Below are 17,979 nucleotides of genomic sequence, written 5' to 3'. Positions count from 1 at the left end.
GAACGACTGAGGAAAGCTACAAAAGATTCCAGTTCCAAATCAAGGTTCAAGCCCATAATTTCTTAAGTGCGAAAGGTTTGCAACGGTTTAACGAGACGTCCTGTGCTGATAGACACATTTCGAGAGGGGCGTTTATCACCCCTCTTCTTTCCGAGTCATCATTGTGGCATTAGAAATGTGATGTGGTAATTGTGCATTTGTAAAAGTGTCAATGTGCTCACCTCCACAGTGGGCGAACAGACATGTCTTGAGGTCCCAGAACGGCTCTCTGAGATATCGCCTCCAGACCCGCCTGTGCAGAGCAGATCTCTTGCGGCGCGTCAGTGTCTGCTGCCTCTTCTTGAGCACCGCGTCCAGCGCGGCCTTTCTCCGGCCACGCAGATCCCTGTTACATCGCGAAGACGGGTCAGTACACACCCACAAATATTGTCGGCAAGCCGTTTTGGCAAACTGTTTACAAACATGTTTCGTCCATGTTTTCGAACAGTCCGCCATCAAATATCCGATGTTTATTGTTTCCCATCGGAAATAAAGAGCAAGATGACAATGCTTGCAAGTGTGGACGTGTATCTAAACACGTTGTCTATTATTAGTCCAAACGAATTCACAACAACGTGTCTATCTTGGTTACACTGTCTCCATAAGTCTGTTATAAAAATATAACTTTTTAAACTTTCGTAACCAGGTTCTTCTATTCGGGAGGTACTCGGTTAGAATATCTTGCGGAACATCGGCTATCGATTCTAAAATTTGAACTCTGACCTTAAGCGAAAATGCCATGACCACCTCCCTTTCTGGTTTAAAATGCATAATTCGCCTTATCCGGCGCTAAATAACTTATGTAGTTGATACATATTTCTAAAACCAAGAAATAATACAAAATGAACTTTCATTAGGCGGTACTATTTGTTCTCGGATATTACAAAACAAACGTTTGTCGCAATCGAGGTTACTGACACTTTGTTTTCGTGATCGATAAAGTCGAAAGGTGACGGTTTAAGAATTGGAGACGTCTGTCACTGCCAGACACTTGGGCGAAGGTCAATCCTTTCCTCTGAAAATAAGATCAGAAATTAATTGTATTATAGCAGTACACAATGCCTGTTTTTTGATGCCAGAGCTGCGGCACTAGGCACGACTTTGTACTGGTACCGTGGCTTGCTTGGCTGTGCTAACCAGTTTCACAGTTGTTTAAACTTAGTAGAGGATGACTATATACTTCTGACGCAGTCCTACAAAGCAGCCGCTTTAATATATTTTGGATACGAGTCATTATGTAAACAGGCGAGACCTCGTACCTTAACGCCGGTATCTTTTGTCACAGTGCGTAAATGTCAGAATAATATTAAAATGAATAAATAAATTTATTTCAGAGAAGTAGAGTGTGAAGCTGTGGTCTGGATTCAACTGGCTGTGAATAGGGTGTAGTAGCGGGCTGATGAACAGTTAAGGCATGTGAAATTTTGTATAATGATCGATCGTAAAAATGCGTTCAAATTGAGTTATTATAATTCCAACTCATAAATTCGCACTGCTACCATATTGGTATTGTTGTTTGGGGGCGGGGGTTAGTAGTACGATAGTGGGGAAACATTCAGTGACATTTTTTCACACATTTTAAAAATGGCTGGATTCTGTGTTCTGAAATTATTTAACAGACACATGAAGTCTGTCTTCTTTTCACCAAGTGGGGTGACTGTATTTTCGATATCCTGAGGGCGGACCGGTTATGGTCGTTGCCAGGTAACCACAGCATCCGGATTTAATTTCTCGCCTTTATTATTAAACGTATCAGCGGTGATCTGAACTGACAGCTGGTTAATTCTGTGGAGCGGAAGTAATTTGGACACCAAGTACTACCAGTTTCGGTCCTGTCCTTGATCGAGATCAAAATATCTCTTGACTGTTTTCCTATGCATCATATTAAAACGAGTTTTTGTATCCACTTTGTCCCATTTTCGTACCTTACAAGACAGGACAGAGATACTTCCATAAACGTTATGAATTTTGACGTATTGAACTTCGTATCTGAGAGGTCTCGGTTTAAGTCTTGGCCCAGAAATCGCCGTTTTCTTCAGCCATCTAGGCAATTGCTGGAATAGTAGCCTGTCTAAATTTAGAGCATGGCGGCTTTCTTCCTCCAATTTATTAATCACTTGTCCTATCATAAGACGCTTTGTTATCTTGAAAGTAACCACGAATAAAATCTAGTAATTGAATAACATACAAAACTTTTGTCTAAAACCTCGAGAGACGAGGCCGAATAATATTAGAGGAATAGGCCTGATGTTAAACGTGAAGCTGCTACTTGTGTAATTCTCTCAAATTATTTATTGCTGCAGCCAGATTTGAGTTGCTGAAGTTTCTTTTTTTTTTCCATCTCCTTTGTTTCTTTTTTCCTTTCTCTGTCTCATTTTCTAAATGTTCGATGCATATTAAATATTTTGAAGCATTCGCATCAGAATATTATTGAAACAGAAGTAGGATCATTCTGTATATTTTTTAAAATTAAAAATTCCGGTTTAGCAACATACAAATCATGAATTAATTCTACGACACGGACATGGCACAACAAATTGAGTTGCTGGCAGTTTCATAAAGCTTGGACTGATCTGTACTTACTGCCCTTGTTCGCACGGATCAGCCACCCTGAATGGGTGCGAGAAATAGAACAGACACAGAGGTGACCGGGGCCGGTGAGGTGACATCGCCGGCGACGACGATGAACCATCCTGCAATGTTTACAACGACCCTGTGTCAACCGAGTACATGAACGCTAATAACAACAACTAGATATGCAGAAACATTAAAGAAAGCGTTTAAAAATTATATTTAGGACTTTCTACTGTTGTCGTAATTAGTTTTCAGCAATGGAAACAAAACGGATACGAACAATCCGCCTGTAACTTCGTAACAAAATTTTAGTAGGGATGATAATATTGCGTCATATTGTGTTGAATATATACTTGTTCAATGTTATCAGTCTAATCACAATAAAATATTATTATTAAATATTAAAAGATTACTACAATTAACATTTAAATATTTAATGCGATATTAAAATACAATAGGTCTGGAAGAAGAAAACTTTCTGATTTTTTATGGACATCTGACGAAGGATTGCACTTAGGATATTACATATGAGTTTATATGGATTATACACCTGAGGATGGTTCATTTAGAACCGAAACATGTAGTGTAAAAGATGATGCTCTAATGTAAATCGAACATTTCGATAGAGAGCATCATTTTAATATATTTTAAATATTTAAATGTTAATTGTAGTAATCTTTTAATCTTTTAATATTTAATAATAATATTTTATTGTGATTAGACTGATAAAATTGAACAAGTAAAAATTTTAGTAGATTATAGCAAGTGACCAATTAAAGCTATAATTTTTGGAAGTTTGGCAGGCTGACAATGCAGGAACCACTTTCCATTCTTATCAGCAGTCCGTCATACTAAAATAAAAGAATTTCATGCCAATTTGCATATCATTGAATTAATGGCTTTCTTTATCGCGAAATTACCATTTTTACGTTATAAGATAACGGTTCGTAATTATTTCCGGAACGCGCCAAACTTATTCCGGCCGATTCTTTTGTTAATTTGCACTCAAGCGGCTGAGATTATTGAAGCATTCATGACTTCTGATGGAAAAGCGAACTCCAGTACATTTGAAGAATGTAGTGGTTAGTATTCCTGCTTTGTAGGATTTGAGGTTCTCACAGCAGCGAGTATGTTGTCTCACCTGGGAATCCCCGTCCGCGTCCTCTGCCATTTAAGGTTCCGCTGCTGCCTGTAACAATACAGGTGGCGAATTGTTATTAAAGTCGTACAGGGAACCATAATTCAGTTCTCTTCATCTCTTGAAGCTTATGGACGGATTTCGATGGGAAGTATAACCTCCACTACTTTACATGGTGATCAAATAAAACTTTTATCAAAATTATTGAAAGTCATCTTCACCCAAAAACTTGCCTGTAATGGCATCCCAAGGAATTTGAAGTTTCTTGTTTCACACACGATTCCGTTCAGTACAGGTACTTACTTTAGTGTTTTGAAAATAATGGCCATTTCTCGTATATCCACACCATAGGCATTTTACTACACTTTCGTACATAGCCAAATTTTGGAGATATAATCGTTTTAAAGCATGTTACAATCTAACTATTTAAAATCGAAGTTCATATAACATTTAAATTTTTGGTTCCTACCGCAAAGAAAACGCGTCTCTATTACAAAAGTAATTTGGTTAATGATCTTAGAGAAATAATCTCTTTTTATTCTGAGAATCATACGAGAGCAATCAAATGCAGATTTACCGAATATTAAAACAGGTGGTAAATGAAGTATCCGCCGTCCTTTGAAGTGTCAAACCAGGTCGTTTCGACAGAAAGGCTATCACAAATAGTTCGTGTGTGATTTAAATTTGGTTTAATGATTGCAATTCAGTCGAAGTTCTCACTGATAATGTTCCATAGTTTTGCGGGCAATCGATACGTTAGGCCGTTCTGTAGGTCAGATCAGTACAGGCTGGTACGTGCCCCCCCGAACAGACCTTCCGCCGAAACACAAACAGCAGCATGTCGGCCTCGCACCCCAGACGCATCCGGTTCGAATCATGTTTAGGGTACCGGATATTCTGACCGAGACTTCAGCAGTTCTTCTGTTATAACCGCATGTCGCACCCGATATCGGAAAGCGTAGCGTACGATAGCTGTTTAAATTAATAGGTTGGATAGTGTAAGAAATGGGTTCTCAAACTAATTACCCGGGATCATCTTCATCCGTTCTTATCGACTCATATGCCGCCGAGTTATTTGTGACGACATTTTATTGAAACTTATCGACAGTTTATTAAAATCGCAGATGACTGTCTTCTGGAATGTTATGCCGTGTAGTCTAGTGAACGGAGGCAGTAAGCACCTCTGAAACGTCGGTAACCTTCTACCAGACTACACGGACCAACATCCGAGGAGACCGTCACCTTCAGGAAAAATGTATATGATAACGTTATTTGAAGAAAATTATATAGCCGTAATGGGATCGGTCTTTCCGCCCGCACACTGTATCTTCGTCTTATTTGGCACTACTTAGCATTAGCACCTGAAACGGCGTCTTCTTAACGGAATAAATAACTTGCCAGTCGGTGACATTCGTGTTAACACATGCATGAAAGTGTCCGAGTTGCTTTGATGGACTGAACATTCATCTGGTTGAGACCAGTTTTAATTCTGTTCGACGTTTTACACGACGTCACTGAGTGGTAAAGTGAAGGAACTTCAGAGTTTAGTTCATTTACCACTCATTTCGTGTTTGGTAAGGTGAAGCCGAATGTTTCCGCGGTAATTTAACTAAGCACCAATCCATGCAGACGTACGGGGGAGTGGCGATATAGCTAAACCCGGTGTCTTTTGAATTCCGAATTGAGCCCCTGAGTCGATCTGAAATTAATGGCGAAGAAAACATTTTACCCCGCCTGGAATCAAATTTCGGTCGTCCGGCCCGTAGCCTCGCCAGAACACAAACAATGGACGTGCGATGCACAGCTCACAGAGTACGTAAGTTGTTCTACTTTCAGCATGAATTCGGGGTCATGACGTTATTCTGTTTGGTAGTGATGGGTTTAATCGTACTGTGACGGTCCACGAGCTGGAATACAGGGGTTCGATGCTCCACAGTGGCAACGTCCTGCCCCAACACTGTCGTGTCCAGATCGCAGATCAAGCCATTGACTTCTGTCTTGTTCCTATGTTTGTCATTTGTAGAGATTTGTCACCACTTTCACTATGTGCATGCAGCGCATGGCACTTAGACACAGAAGTTTCTGTACTCCCTCCGCAGTGTCGGCAGAGTTCGGTAAAGTTACTGACTGCGAGCTTGACAACCAGGGTTTGATTCCCGTCAGTGACAGACTCCCGTTTATTATTTAAAATGTACAATTCACAACCAGGAAAGTTTCAGATACGTTTACTCTTGACCGCCTTTCCCATACAAATATTTTCGATTATGTTTGTTGTTAATTTTAAAAGCTATCGAGCGTTCAGATAAGTTATTTTTATTTCCTTAAACATTAACACATTAACAACTGCTTTAAATAAAAGTGATAAATCTTAATATTTTGTCATGTCTCTATCAATTTGTTGCAAGACGAACCATTTTTCATAAATTTGGTGAAGTTAAATTTCGTCTTAAGGTAATGCAGGGTTATAATCAGGGCTTAACAAATTTTTCGTTTGCTCGTCCGTGCGGATCGAAAATTTATTCGTTAGCATTCTCTCCCGCACGCTTTTCTTATTTCTCCACAGTACATTTGTAATTTACAAAGGTTTTGGGGCCCGTGTAGAACAGACTCTGGCGAGTTTTAACGTCGGATTTAGGGAAATGATTAGAACGAGGTTCATTTGTCTTAGCGGCCATGCGCCAAGATGAGATGGGGCATGATGGGAAAGTAGTCTGACGCCTAAGCTCGCGGCCGGTTTTAAGTAGGTCTCTCGTCGGTTTCACACGGACTGCGTTTGTGCGTGAGTCGACAAGAAGTTGGGCAAGTAAGCAGAAACACGGGACACTCAGTAGTGCGAAAATATCAAAATGCCGCTCCGGATGTGGTCCAGGGAGTTGGATATTATTGCGGTAAGAGGCAACGTGGAACATAGGAAATGGGAGGTAATTTAACAATTTATAATTAAAGGATTAGATTTTTAAGATTTGAATTGGACTGAATGAACTATTGTATATTTTTAGACATTTTCCATCTTTTATATTTAAAAAAAACTACACGTTTCAGAAGCTACCTCTGTTTCCCTCATCAGGGACCCATATACGTAAGTTGTTATATGTGACGAAACAAGTACTATCTTACGAAACGTCGTGTGGATTTTTAACACAGAGGAGTGAAAATGTTAAAACAAATATGCATCTATTCACCTTCCGGAAAATGTAGCTAAATGAAAATCTACGCAATTGTAAATTATTAACAGAAATGCAGGCAGTGTCTACCAAACCGCTGTGCTGTGTATTTATCTTAAACAGCAGAAACAAAGTTATCATGGAGTTATTCATCGCGTATCTAGAATGGAAGTGCGTTATTACGCAATATAAATAAATTTCACGGTTTTCCTCCGACCGCTGGACTGAGTTTCTCTTACCTTCGAGTCGCGTCCAATTAGCATTCTTGGCACACAACGCACCAAGTGAGTTTGCTATAAAAGATGAATTTCGCAATGCGCAGCTGATCACTTCCTATTTTGGACACGGCAACTGATCGACTGGAGCAGGAGGTATCTCTCCGTAACGGAATGCACGCGGGCCCCATGTGTCACGTGAGAGCCTGATGGGTCGATGATAAGTATCAGCACAAAAAGATCGCTGCTACGCCGCGTTATGCAACAAAATTGCAAGAAAAGTCTTTTCTCGATAATATAATCAGCCTGAAACCAGCAAAGAGGCACTTTCCTACCCCGTTCATGTGTCCGTGCTAGGTACTACATTATCCCATAGATCGCAGGAAATTGGATACCTGAGCGACCGTTTCCTCCGATGTTGTAAGACGTCAGAGTACTCCATATGCATAGTAGATACTACCATCTTTTGGAAAATTATGAAATTTCGTATTTCCCGTCGTGAGATCAAGCAAACAACAAAACGTACATCAAACTGACTTTTCACGTAATACGCTAACACGAGAAATTTGATTTCTGGAATGGCCAGAATGCGTCTCTTCGCCCTAGCATCCACACTGGTTTCAGGGCCCATCCAGCCTCCTGTGCTGGCCGAACTTTAGGTTTCAAAAAGGGGTCTGCTCCACGGATTTACGTAGTTTTCGCTGCCGATAATCTGAACACTAAATATCGACGTCCGATTTGTTATAAACTTATGCACCCACCGATAATGTTTCCTAGGTCAATAAACCGTATCTTCCCCCATTAACGATTTACTCCAGGCACCTGTGTCTGGATACAGTATCTAGATACTGAGAATTGTGCCCAGCGGTGAACCGTGTCGTATTGAAAGATGCAGTTCTACTTGCAGAACAGTCCAGAGCATTGACACGACGCTGAGCTGTGTTGTTCCGTTTCATGATGGCGATGTGCGCGATTAATTGCTGCTCCATTAACTCTTAGTGACGTCAGGACTACTTTGTTTCTGACGAAGAGCTTAAATCTATTATGCGGTTTCCTCCTTGAATTTATGAAGCTTAAGACAAAAAACTTTTATCGCTTAAACTTTTGAAGCACCAAGGAGGCTTCTAGACTGGTTGATAAGTTAATTATGGTAAAGAACCCGTTGAAGTTCAGTAGGGAATGCTTTATTTTGTATCTTCTTCCTTTCTTTCATCCCTTTCATGTCGTTCTCGCCTTCCGCTCGCTTCCATAAATGTTTAGTTGTTTTGCCTCGCGCGTAGAAACACATTTCTCCGTGTAAATATCAGCTTTAGACCGATTTCAGTCAAAATCAGCATATGTTTACATCTTTTAAAATAATTCTCCAGTATAGAATTTATTGACAGTCCGTTCAGAGAAACTCAGCAAAAACAGTTTTGTTATTGATTTCATGAGGAACGTATACAAAGTCGTGTTCATGCACCTGCGAATTTATGTTTAGTCCACCCACCTCGCTCAAGTGCACATTAAGTTGCCTATATCATTCGACATGAACAAAGATCGAGTTATATCGACCTTGCCCCTAGCAATATCTAGCAACGACAGTATTGTATGGGAAAGTAAGATTAGAACGTTGAGGGTCTTTGTAAAATCGGTAAGAATTTATGGATATATTTGTGGTGATTGAAATTGTATATATTAAATATAATTTTAACTGCGCATCCTATCGAACTGTGTAAATAAGTAGAAGCAGTTTCATTAAGTTTTGTTTTATTTTGGAAAGTATCTTTCATGTGCTGACATGTAGTGATTGTACAATAGGCCTGCGCTATAACATAACCTTAAGACTGTTACATGATGCGTATATATTTGCACAAACAATTACGTTTCTAGCTGTGATGACCGTAATGGCAGTTTCCATCAATGAAATATGTGAGAATACCAAACTTGCAAGGGAAATGGCATTAATGGGAAACTACGAAACTGCTGGTGTCTACTATCAGGGAGTTGTTCAACAAATTCACAAACTCCTTATTAGTATTGCAGATCCTACAAGGAAAGGAAAGTGGCAACTTGTAAGTAATACATTGTGAGTTGTTCTTTTTTTAAGTTGCAGGGATTGTTTGTGGCCCCACTTAGTATGATACATCCATTAGTATAGTGACCATGCATTAAGAATAGTTATTATTTGTAGTTTTCCTTATCCTGTGATCCCAACTCCTACACAGAGGATTTTTTTAACAGCCTTTTATATCTGTAATATGTGTTACAGGTGCAACAACAAATAGCTCAGGAGTACGAGCAAGTGAAGGCCACAACCAACACGCTTCAGCTGTTGAGGGTTGACACTCATGTGGACAGACCGATTGGTAAGAAGGTTGATTTTATTGAAGAAATGGGTCTATACACATAAAAGAAGTATAAGTAGGCATTATAAAATCCTGTGAACATACTTACTTCATGGAGCCAAGTCCTTCCTGAGAAGCCAACAGTCACTCAGCCCCTGTGAACATACAAAATATGAATATGGCTGTCTTGTGGGTTGTTGTGCTGTGTAGTCGGGTAGAAGTTTACCGATGTGTAGAGGTGCTTGCTGCCTCAGTCATCAGGTCCAATGAATAAAAATTGTGGAGGCCATCATCTATATTTATCTGTTCATTTTTGTTAGTTCTAGTACCTATACTGTGTTCTCACATACCTTTAAACCTGTCTTCTTTGTTTTTAGTATGCAATATATGCATATAAAGCAAGATACAATAATGGTTTTATATTGTGGTCTGAATATCAGTGTTTGGAATTCATCGCTGTATGAATATTACACACAGGCCTAGCATTGCGCAGTACGCCATTTGAGGAGCCGACCCGGGATCCTACTGCTTGGTTTGGTGGCCCTCCTAGGGACCCAGATGTTTGGCCGCCGCCACCAGCTCGAGACCCTGATGTCTGGCCGCCTCCAACTCCTGTTGAACACAAGTGAGTCTCTCTGTATATTTTGTTTTATGGTGTCATTTAGTTTCCTGGATAATGACATAATATATCATGTCACAGTTGTAGATGTTATCCTAAGACTGATATTTGGTAACTTTTTTGATTCTATCATTGGTAATTCTTTCAATATATTCTTTCCAATTGTATCAGTGAAGTTGTAATTTGTTTTTATAGGCCATCAGACTGTTTAGGGAAGGTTGTGTGATACGTGTAGCACACCAGAACTTGTGCAGAGAACATATTTCAGTTTTTATCTACATACTTAGGTCCCTCTTATATAGAGCCATGATGTTATTGATATGATTCCACATTATAGGTCAGAAGAATTATAGTTTGATCATTTCGAAGGTCCCATATAATTACCCAACGTTTTGCAATAAACTGGACCACATTGTAGCAGGGCCTGCTATATATATAATGTCTTCTTTTGCCATGCAAGGAAAGTTAGTAATTCCATTGTGTTATAGGCCAGCTCCTCATATCAAGACTGTGCGGTGTCAGGCACGTAAGAATGATACTGTTAAATCCAGTGCACGACCTCAGAGAACAGCCAATACAGGGAAAAAGCCTGATCCAAAGTCCAATAAGAAGGATGACAAACTAAAACCTGTCAAGAAAGAGGACAAGAAAGAAGATAACAAGGTAAGGTTGCGATTTGAATTTCCAGGAAGTGAAGTGAAGTGAAAGATAACATTTTGGAAAGAGTCAGCAAAAGGTCCAATAATTAGGCTCATGTATAAATAAATACAGACATTAATAAATAACTATGAAGCAATGATGGAAGATGTTCAACCCTTAGATTCCTCCCTTTCTTTCCATACTTATAAAAATAAAACCACTTTCTAAATTTATTCCTGTTTCTGAGCTTCCAAAGAAGGCAGTAAACCTTGTATTTTGAAAATTTAGTGGTAAATCTCAGAATATTGAAGTTAATCATTTTTAATTATATTTTGTCAGTGAGTAAATTTATGTCATGTGGTTGGATTGCATTATATCATACTATGTTACGACACAATCCGTCATCTGCCAGTTTACAATGACATAGATAATGGATCTAGATCTGTAGAAATTGAACACTATATGAAGGAAAATCTTAAATTAAGAAACATTAAATGCGGATCTGGATGTGAATGTGGATCTGATGATGTGTAATTTTCAGGAAAAAAGTGACAAAGAGAAAGAAGAAATTGAAGAAGAAGAGAGGAGATTTGAAGGTTCAGGGTATGACCGTGATCTGATAGAAATGTTGGGTAAGTGTTCAGTGGGTGCCACATTAACACAAACTTAAAACAAGAATGCAGAGATTTACTCTGATTTTGAGTGTCCAAATTTTTCACATGTATTTGCTATTTTATGTATGTGATTGACCTTGATAATTCAGTCACCAGAGCACACATTTCAGGATCGTATTGAAATAGTTCTTAGAGAAACAGGTGTAAAGGGATGGGCTGAATCCAAGTGGTTCAGGATTTGGTCCAGTGGCAGACTTTTGTGAGCACTAGTGAACCGTAGGGTTCTGTAACAGGAGCGGCAGATCTCTTGACCAGCTAAGAACTATGAACTTTTCAAGGGTGATCCTGCATCATGAATTCATGTTGAACTTGCCACGTTTTCTAACGTACATGTATATGAATTTGTATTTGCAGAAAGGGATATAGTGCAGAAGAATCCCAACATCCATTGGGATGATATTGCAGACTTGCGCGAGGCCAAGAGATTGCTTGAAGAGGCTGTTGTCCTTCCTATGTGGATGCCAGATTTCTTCAAGGTAATATTATCAAAGCAAGTTAAGCCTCCAGTCTTCTCTTACATTTTGGATGGGTGTGTATTGCTTGCGTTAAAGTAGTGGTCTGCCATGAGATATTTGTATCGTGATTTAATGTGCTGCAGTAAGTGGTAAAATGTTTAATATTTGAAAAGTGGAATGGTTTAAGTTTGGACATTTATGGCACTATTTTATGTCTTGAATGGTTTAATGTTACCACTTGGGAGTTGATTGTTACTTTGCTGTATGCAAGGGCATTCGCCGACCATGGAAAGGGGTGCTGATGGTGGGTCCGCCAGGGACGGGGAAGACCATGTTGGCCAAGGCTGTGGCTACCGAATGTTGCACCACATTTTTCAATGTTTCCTCTTCCACCCTCACTTCAAAGTATCGCGGCGAGTCGGAGAAACTAGTCAGGCTGTTGTTCGAGATGGTAAGTTGTTATATTAGACTGAAGTGCACCGAGGCTACTGTAAGAGGCACGCCGATCTCTTAGTTTTTGTTATCATTAATTTTCTGCATATGAGCTATGCATTTAGTCTGTTCCTTTTGATTGTCATTTACTAAATTGTTTCGAATGTAGTCTTCTAAGTGAATATCAGCTGATATCTTCAGTCTTTTCATTTCTGTGTGAAAGCTCTGAATTGGCCGTTCACTTTGTTTTCTTTCAGGCCCGTTTCTATGCCCCCAGCACAATATTTATAGATGAAATTGATTCTCTCTGCTCCCGAAGGGGGTCAGAATCAGAACATGAAGCATCAAGAAGAGTGAAGTCAGAGCTCTTGGTTCAAATGGATGGCATTAGTTCTAATAGGCAAGTTTGTCTCCGTGAAATATAAAATTCATGTTAGTGATTTAGAGCGATGTGCTGTGCAGATCAGCAAACTGTTTTTATGCCTATCCATAACATAATTATTAACATATGTTATGTTTGGGAAGACGGTGTTGAGAAGAAGATAACAGGAGAATAGAGAATGTTACATTATGAGAAAGTTATATTCTTCAGCAGAAACAGTAAAAGTAAAAAGTAAAGCTGTCCCACTATACGCCATGTAGGCGCTTGGGGGGAGTGGAGGTATAGCTCCTACTCATTCTCGACCTCAGCACTAGATGGGGGTGAGTGGTCAGCATCATGCCCCGGCCGCGCTTTACCCCTGGGAAAGTACCCTGGCACCCATTGGACAGGAGGCTGGGTGGGCCCCAGAGCCGGTCTGGACACAGAGGCTAGAGGAAAAATCCCCGGTTGCCCAGTCCATAGCCAGTCACTATACCGACTGAGCTACGCCAGCTCACACCAGAGAACAGTACAATGAAGTGTGAAAGTTTCTGGTGATGGTGCATTATTTTCTGTAAAATTGTTTTCTTGGACATTGTCCATCACCTAAATTCATAATAAAATCACATTTCAGGAGCTGAATTCTGCTTTGATCTTCTGGTAAAAAGGGGAAGAGGATATAAACCCTATCTGTTGGACCCCCTGACTGAGTTAGTCTTAGACCTGGACTTAGTCAAGGCTTCAGTTGGTATCATGGAGAAGCAACCTGAAGCTTAATCTATCTTTTGGTTTCCTCTTACATGAACTGGTTTATTATTCTGCTAATGTGAATGTGTTATTAACAGAGTATGGTTTTGGTATTTCAGTGAAGATCCTGGAAAGATAGTTATGGTTTTAGCAGCAACAAATTTCCCTTGGGATATTGATGAAGCTTTACGGAGAAGATTAGAGAAACGAATATATATACCGCTTCCAAACAGTGAGTACAGTGAGATAGATATTTGTGACAGTTGAAAGAGGATTGCATTGATGCCGGCCTTACATGCAACTTTGTTCCAGGCGATGGGCGGGAGGCGCTGTTAAGGATTAATCTTCGAGAAGTAAAATTGGATCCAGATGTGGATCTGAAAGATGTTGCAATGAAATTGAAAGGTTACTCAGGAGCTGACATTACCAATGTCTGCAGGTCAGTTGCTAGTATAGCAAGCAAACCAGGAGAATGGACTTGGAAGCTGCAGTGTTATTACTGAACTTAATCTTTAACTAATGTTGACTTTGAGAAGAAGCTTATATTAAACAATGAACAAAGAAAAATACAAAAAAATTGGAATTTTACTGTGTTATAGAACAATATTTTCTCATTCTTAGATATCTTCCTGAAAAGTGTTGTTTGAATTGATTGTATTTTCTCATTAGAGTAGATCCCATCAGAGCTCATTCTTTTTTGAAATGGATATCAAGAAGCATGAATTTATTTTCTTGTTCTGTTTATAAGTCTTGTACCTTCTGCAGAGACGCGTCAATGATGTCGATGAGACGCAAGATCGCTGGTCTTCGTCCTGATCAGATAAAGCAGTTGCCAAAGGAGGAACTGGATCTGCCTGTCACAGTGCAGGACTTTGAAGAAGCCATGGCTAAATGTAACAAGAGTGTATCTAAAGAAGATCTTGATAAGTATGAGAAATGGATGAATGAGTTTGGGTCTACATGATGTTTTTTTCTGAGATAAATTATTGGCCTGCCTTGCCATACTTCTAATTGAAAGACAAAATTTGAAGTGTGAAACAGCTACGAAGCAACTCGGTACTTACGCTGTATGTGGAAAATTTTATTGTGCCGTTTTATTTTTTATTGTATAAAGTTTAAATAATAGGATGAAGAGTAGTTCCTGATGTGATTCAAGAAGTTGATTTGAATCCATCGATGATTTTTTTTCTATACCTGTATGAGAGTAGTGAGTTTTCCACATAAAAATGTGAACAAAATTGCATTGGAGAAATGAACTGGTGCAGTTTTCTACATAACCAGCTTACTTACACGACATGTATTTTTTTTTTTATGAGAATTTGTTTACATTTGTATTTTGAAGAAGTCTACAATTTCAGACCAGGGGGTTTTATCTTCCATTATATCCCATCTGACCACGGATTCTGAGGAGAGGAGGCAAGGGATAGACTGTGTAACTGTATAGCTTACATCACCAGTCAAAAGAGCAGAGCTTTCAAAGTTCGCCACCAGCAGTCCTTGGTCAGACGGGATGTAACGTTAGTCTTTGCTGTATCAGTGACATTCAAATTCCTGTATAAGATGTGCTGGCTACTAACAAAATTTTTAAAAATCTCTGAAAGATTTTCTTTTCTTTGTTTGTCATTAACATTATATTGCTTTCAGGTCATTAATTTAAGATCTGATATTACTAAATAGAAACAATCTTATTAACATATGTAATTATTTTATGTGGATAACCACATTTTAGTTTAAATCAGTTTACAGCATATAATTAGAATTTATAACTTTTAAACCTCCTGGGCAGAGTTGCAACCAGCGATTTTGTGGGGAACTCTAATAGGTAAGCCATCAGAGTTTTTAGGATTCGTTAACAATATTTGTACTTGCTTGAGATCGGATACTCATTTCACTTAATAGTATCTCTGAGTAGGTTCACTAATAAAGAAGTTCAGTGTGCATTTAACTTGTGCCTACTCTTGTAACAATTTAAGTGCCTTCCATGAGGGCTTGTAAGGATCTCATAAGAGGATTTTAGAAAGGATGCATGAACAGTTTGAAATTCAAACAGTTTGCTGTCATGATGTGTGGTTTAAGTTTAAGTTAAAGGAAAGTACAGTCTGTTATTTATAAATTTCTGCAATGAGGAAAGCTAATCTCTTGCTCTCAGATTTTCACAAAATTTGAGTCTCATCTGTACCAGAGAATTTATTGTAATTTCATTTAAGATTCTACATTTTAATTTTGCATTATTTTAATGTTGTTTTTGCAGACTTTTTTATGATATTTATATGGGAACTTCTTGATAAAATGTATGCACAAATTAGTACTTGTATACCAGAACTGGGTTGCCATAATTAATTTTTAAGAATATCTTTTTTTAAAGTACTTACAAGCAGAAAAATGTATCATTAATGAGAAAATTTCCTTTAGTACACACTGTGATTGAGGAAATGGCCTTGAATCTGACTTCACAGCTGAGTGGTTAACATTCATTGTATTGTGGAGGTCCTGCATACAATTCTTGGCCTGGACATCAGTTTTGATGTTATAAAGCTATGCAATTGAGAAAGCATCATTTGCATAAACTTATTTTTGTGCAGATGCTGTGAATTATACCCTGTGACCTGTTCTACTTTGAAATTAAATCTGGATTCAGACATTTTGTAGGACTCTGGATGAGGATCAGACCATCACGTGGCCTCTGCATACGCAGAGCAATAGAAATGTCTGATACACATCCATACTGCAAGTGGGATTTGAATATACTTACTTAAGTGTAGATGTTACTGCACTTTGTAGTTAGAGATATGTGAAATTGTTGAAGTATGATGCCCCATTTATGGCAGAGTTAAAGTTTCTTTATGTATTGTGTTTGCACATCCTCAAACATTAGAGAAATTTAAGTGTGATATGCACAGAAGGTTTTTATTTTTTAAAAAAAAGGAAATGTCTTATAAAGTAAGTGGTATAACAGCAAGATGGAGTGAGCATTTACCAAGAAATGGTCACAGTATTATAAAATAATAATTTTCATTCACTCCGTGTAAGAGCTGCAATGAAACACCTGGCCACCCTCTTCTGAAAAATTTTCTGCGTCATAAAAAAAATATAGCTCTCAGTTGAGATGGTTAACCATTTATGTCAACCAGACTATGAAGTTGACAACAGACTCCATATAGTGTTTATATCTAATATAAGTGGAACTTTACGTGCTCCTTATATGTGTTATTAGCTCCATGTATAACTGTACCCTTGAAAAAAGTATTTATCATGCACTATGTCCGTCAGTAAAGTGATGGGCTGCCGACTGGTATAATATGATAGGAATCAGGAGTTGGACTGTATAGCGCATATGCTTATCTCTCGTGCTGTGCCATATCTGTCTGAAAGTGATAATAATATAGATCGTTATCAGTGGCTCTATAGTCCTTGAAGGAACCTGGTAAGGTTTCTTAATCTTTCTGTTAGATCTCCACGAACGAGGGATCAGCCTGTCGCAAGGCCATGCCTTGAGTGGGAAATAAGGTGCTGGAATATAAGAATTGTCCTGTTTAGCTTAAATTCCAAAATTCTTAGAATTTTATACTTTTAATTAGAATGTCTCAGTAATCCTACATAAGGTGCTTCATCTTGCCTTACTGTTTTGTGTGCCATGAAAAATACCATAATTTATTTTCATTTTATGTCTGGTTCCATGTGGTTTTTTAAGGTCATACTAATTCCACAGGCACAAACATGTTGGTATCACTGAGAGACATTATCTGCACACTTCAGTTCACATTTGTTCAGCAAATTAACTACATATTTGTTAATCATATGTTTACATATTACGTTTAGTGAAGTTGAAGGCTTACAATGGGGTTGGCTTCATGCTCTGGTTGATTTACCTGCAGGCAAGTGTTCGTGGTATATTTTGGATATGAATCTGGGTAGGCAGGAAGCGAAAAATCTCTTCCTCTGCTGGAAATTGAACCCTGGTTATCAACTTTATTTATTTAACTGTCCAAAGCAAGTTAAATGAATAAATTGAGAAATGGAAATATCGTACCAATTCCAAAAGAGTGGTCATTTCCTGGTAAATCACATTAATGCGAGTTTAGTGTAATTTGATTCATGTGGTCTGTCAGACAATAAGAATGTGCTAGTCCTCTTATAGCATCATTTAGGAGGAAGTGGCGACTGACTGACTGACTGACTGTCTCATAGCCAGTTTTGAAACCAGCACATCTGTCTGATCTTAGTGTCGCCCTGAGGTGGTAAAAACTTGCTCTTGTACATGTGAAGTGGAGTTCTGAACTAGTTAGTTTTTATTTTAAACTTGGAAGAAAGGTGTAGTAATCGTATAAACTCCAAATTTCTGGATGATTCACAATATAGAGGAAGATGTGTCATAATTTTTGTACTCTATTTGTTTATGGTAAGGCACTTCATCAGGTTGTCAAAGCACTAACGAGATAATGTGATATTTTTGTCATGTTGTAACGCCTTTTGTACATAACACCATGCACTGCCTTCAGCCCAGTAACAGGGTATTATATAAAACATTTCTGAGATGTAAAATATTGCAGTGCAGTGTCTTCAGTCTTGTTCCTAGAGTAAAACTGGACTCATGA

The 17,979-nt window shown here is 38.6% G+C and overlaps 3 protein-coding genes across 9 annotated transcripts in view; 2 read left to right on the top strand and 1 right to left on the bottom strand.

The window, feature by feature from the left end:
- BBS5 (Bardet-Biedl syndrome 5 protein) overlaps positions 1–368 on the top strand; it is a 23,996-nt gene extending 23,628 nt beyond the window's left edge. The window contains exon 9 of the mRNA XM_087352800.1: positions 230–368. Coding sequence (XP_087208926.1) covers positions 230–251 — 22 coding nt within the window. The 3' untranslated portion in view covers positions 252–368. The remainder of the gene's footprint in view (positions 1–229) is intronic.
- LOC110839812 (uncharacterized) overlaps positions 1–7,376 on the bottom strand; it is a 23,020-nt gene extending 15,644 nt beyond the window's left edge. For 2 of the 5 annotated variants that reach the window (XR_015536139.1, XM_087352614.1), the window contains exons 1-4: positions 7,155–7,374; positions 3,755–3,802; positions 2,623–2,732; positions 222–385 (exon numbers count right to left, since the gene is read on the bottom strand). Coding sequence is in view for 4 of the 5 variants with exons in the window: in XM_087352614.1 (XP_087208740.1) it covers positions 222–385; positions 2,623–2,732; positions 3,755–3,784 (304 nt within the window). In the remaining variant the exon portion in view is untranslated. Of the gene's footprint in view, positions 1–221; positions 386–2,622; positions 2,733–3,754; positions 3,803–7,154 lie in introns of all 5 variants that reach the window. The other 3 variants (XM_087352600.1, XM_087352607.1, XM_087352624.1) reach the window with 2 other exon arrangements.
- Kat60 (katanin p60) lies at positions 295–17,979 on the top strand. 3 transcript variants are annotated; one of them, XM_022084347.2, is made up of 12 exons: positions 295–405; positions 9,003–9,184; positions 9,382–9,478; positions 9,935–10,082; positions 10,565–10,739; positions 11,257–11,347; positions 11,744–11,865; positions 12,116–12,295; positions 12,534–12,676; positions 13,504–13,616; positions 13,697–13,823; positions 14,150–17,979. In XM_022084347.2, exons 2-12 carry the CDS (start codon positions 9,008–9,010, stop codon positions 14,346–14,348), a joined length of 1,572 nt encoding a protein of 523 aa, XP_021940039.1. In that variant the 5' UTR covers positions 295–405; positions 9,003–9,007; the 3' UTR covers positions 14,349–17,979. The 3 variants fall into 3 exon arrangements, with proteins under 3 accessions (XP_021940039.1, XP_021940037.1, XP_021940038.1); XM_022084345.2 differs by lacking the exon at positions 295–405 and adding an exon at positions 6,594–6,672; XM_022084346.2 differs by lacking the exon at positions 295–405 and adding an exon at positions 8,646–8,763.

The sequence above is a fragment of the Zootermopsis nevadensis genome, unplaced genomic scaffold (genome assembly GCF_977971745.1).
Source record: "Zootermopsis nevadensis isolate Lab colony 2312 unplaced genomic scaffold, Znev_1.0 Znev_ptg000002l, whole genome shotgun sequence".
Taxonomy (NCBI): Eukaryota; Metazoa; Arthropoda; class Insecta; order Blattodea; family Termopsidae; genus Zootermopsis; species Zootermopsis nevadensis.
Note: the sequence above shows the minus strand (reverse complement) of the source record. Positions and strands in the feature narration are given on the sequence as shown.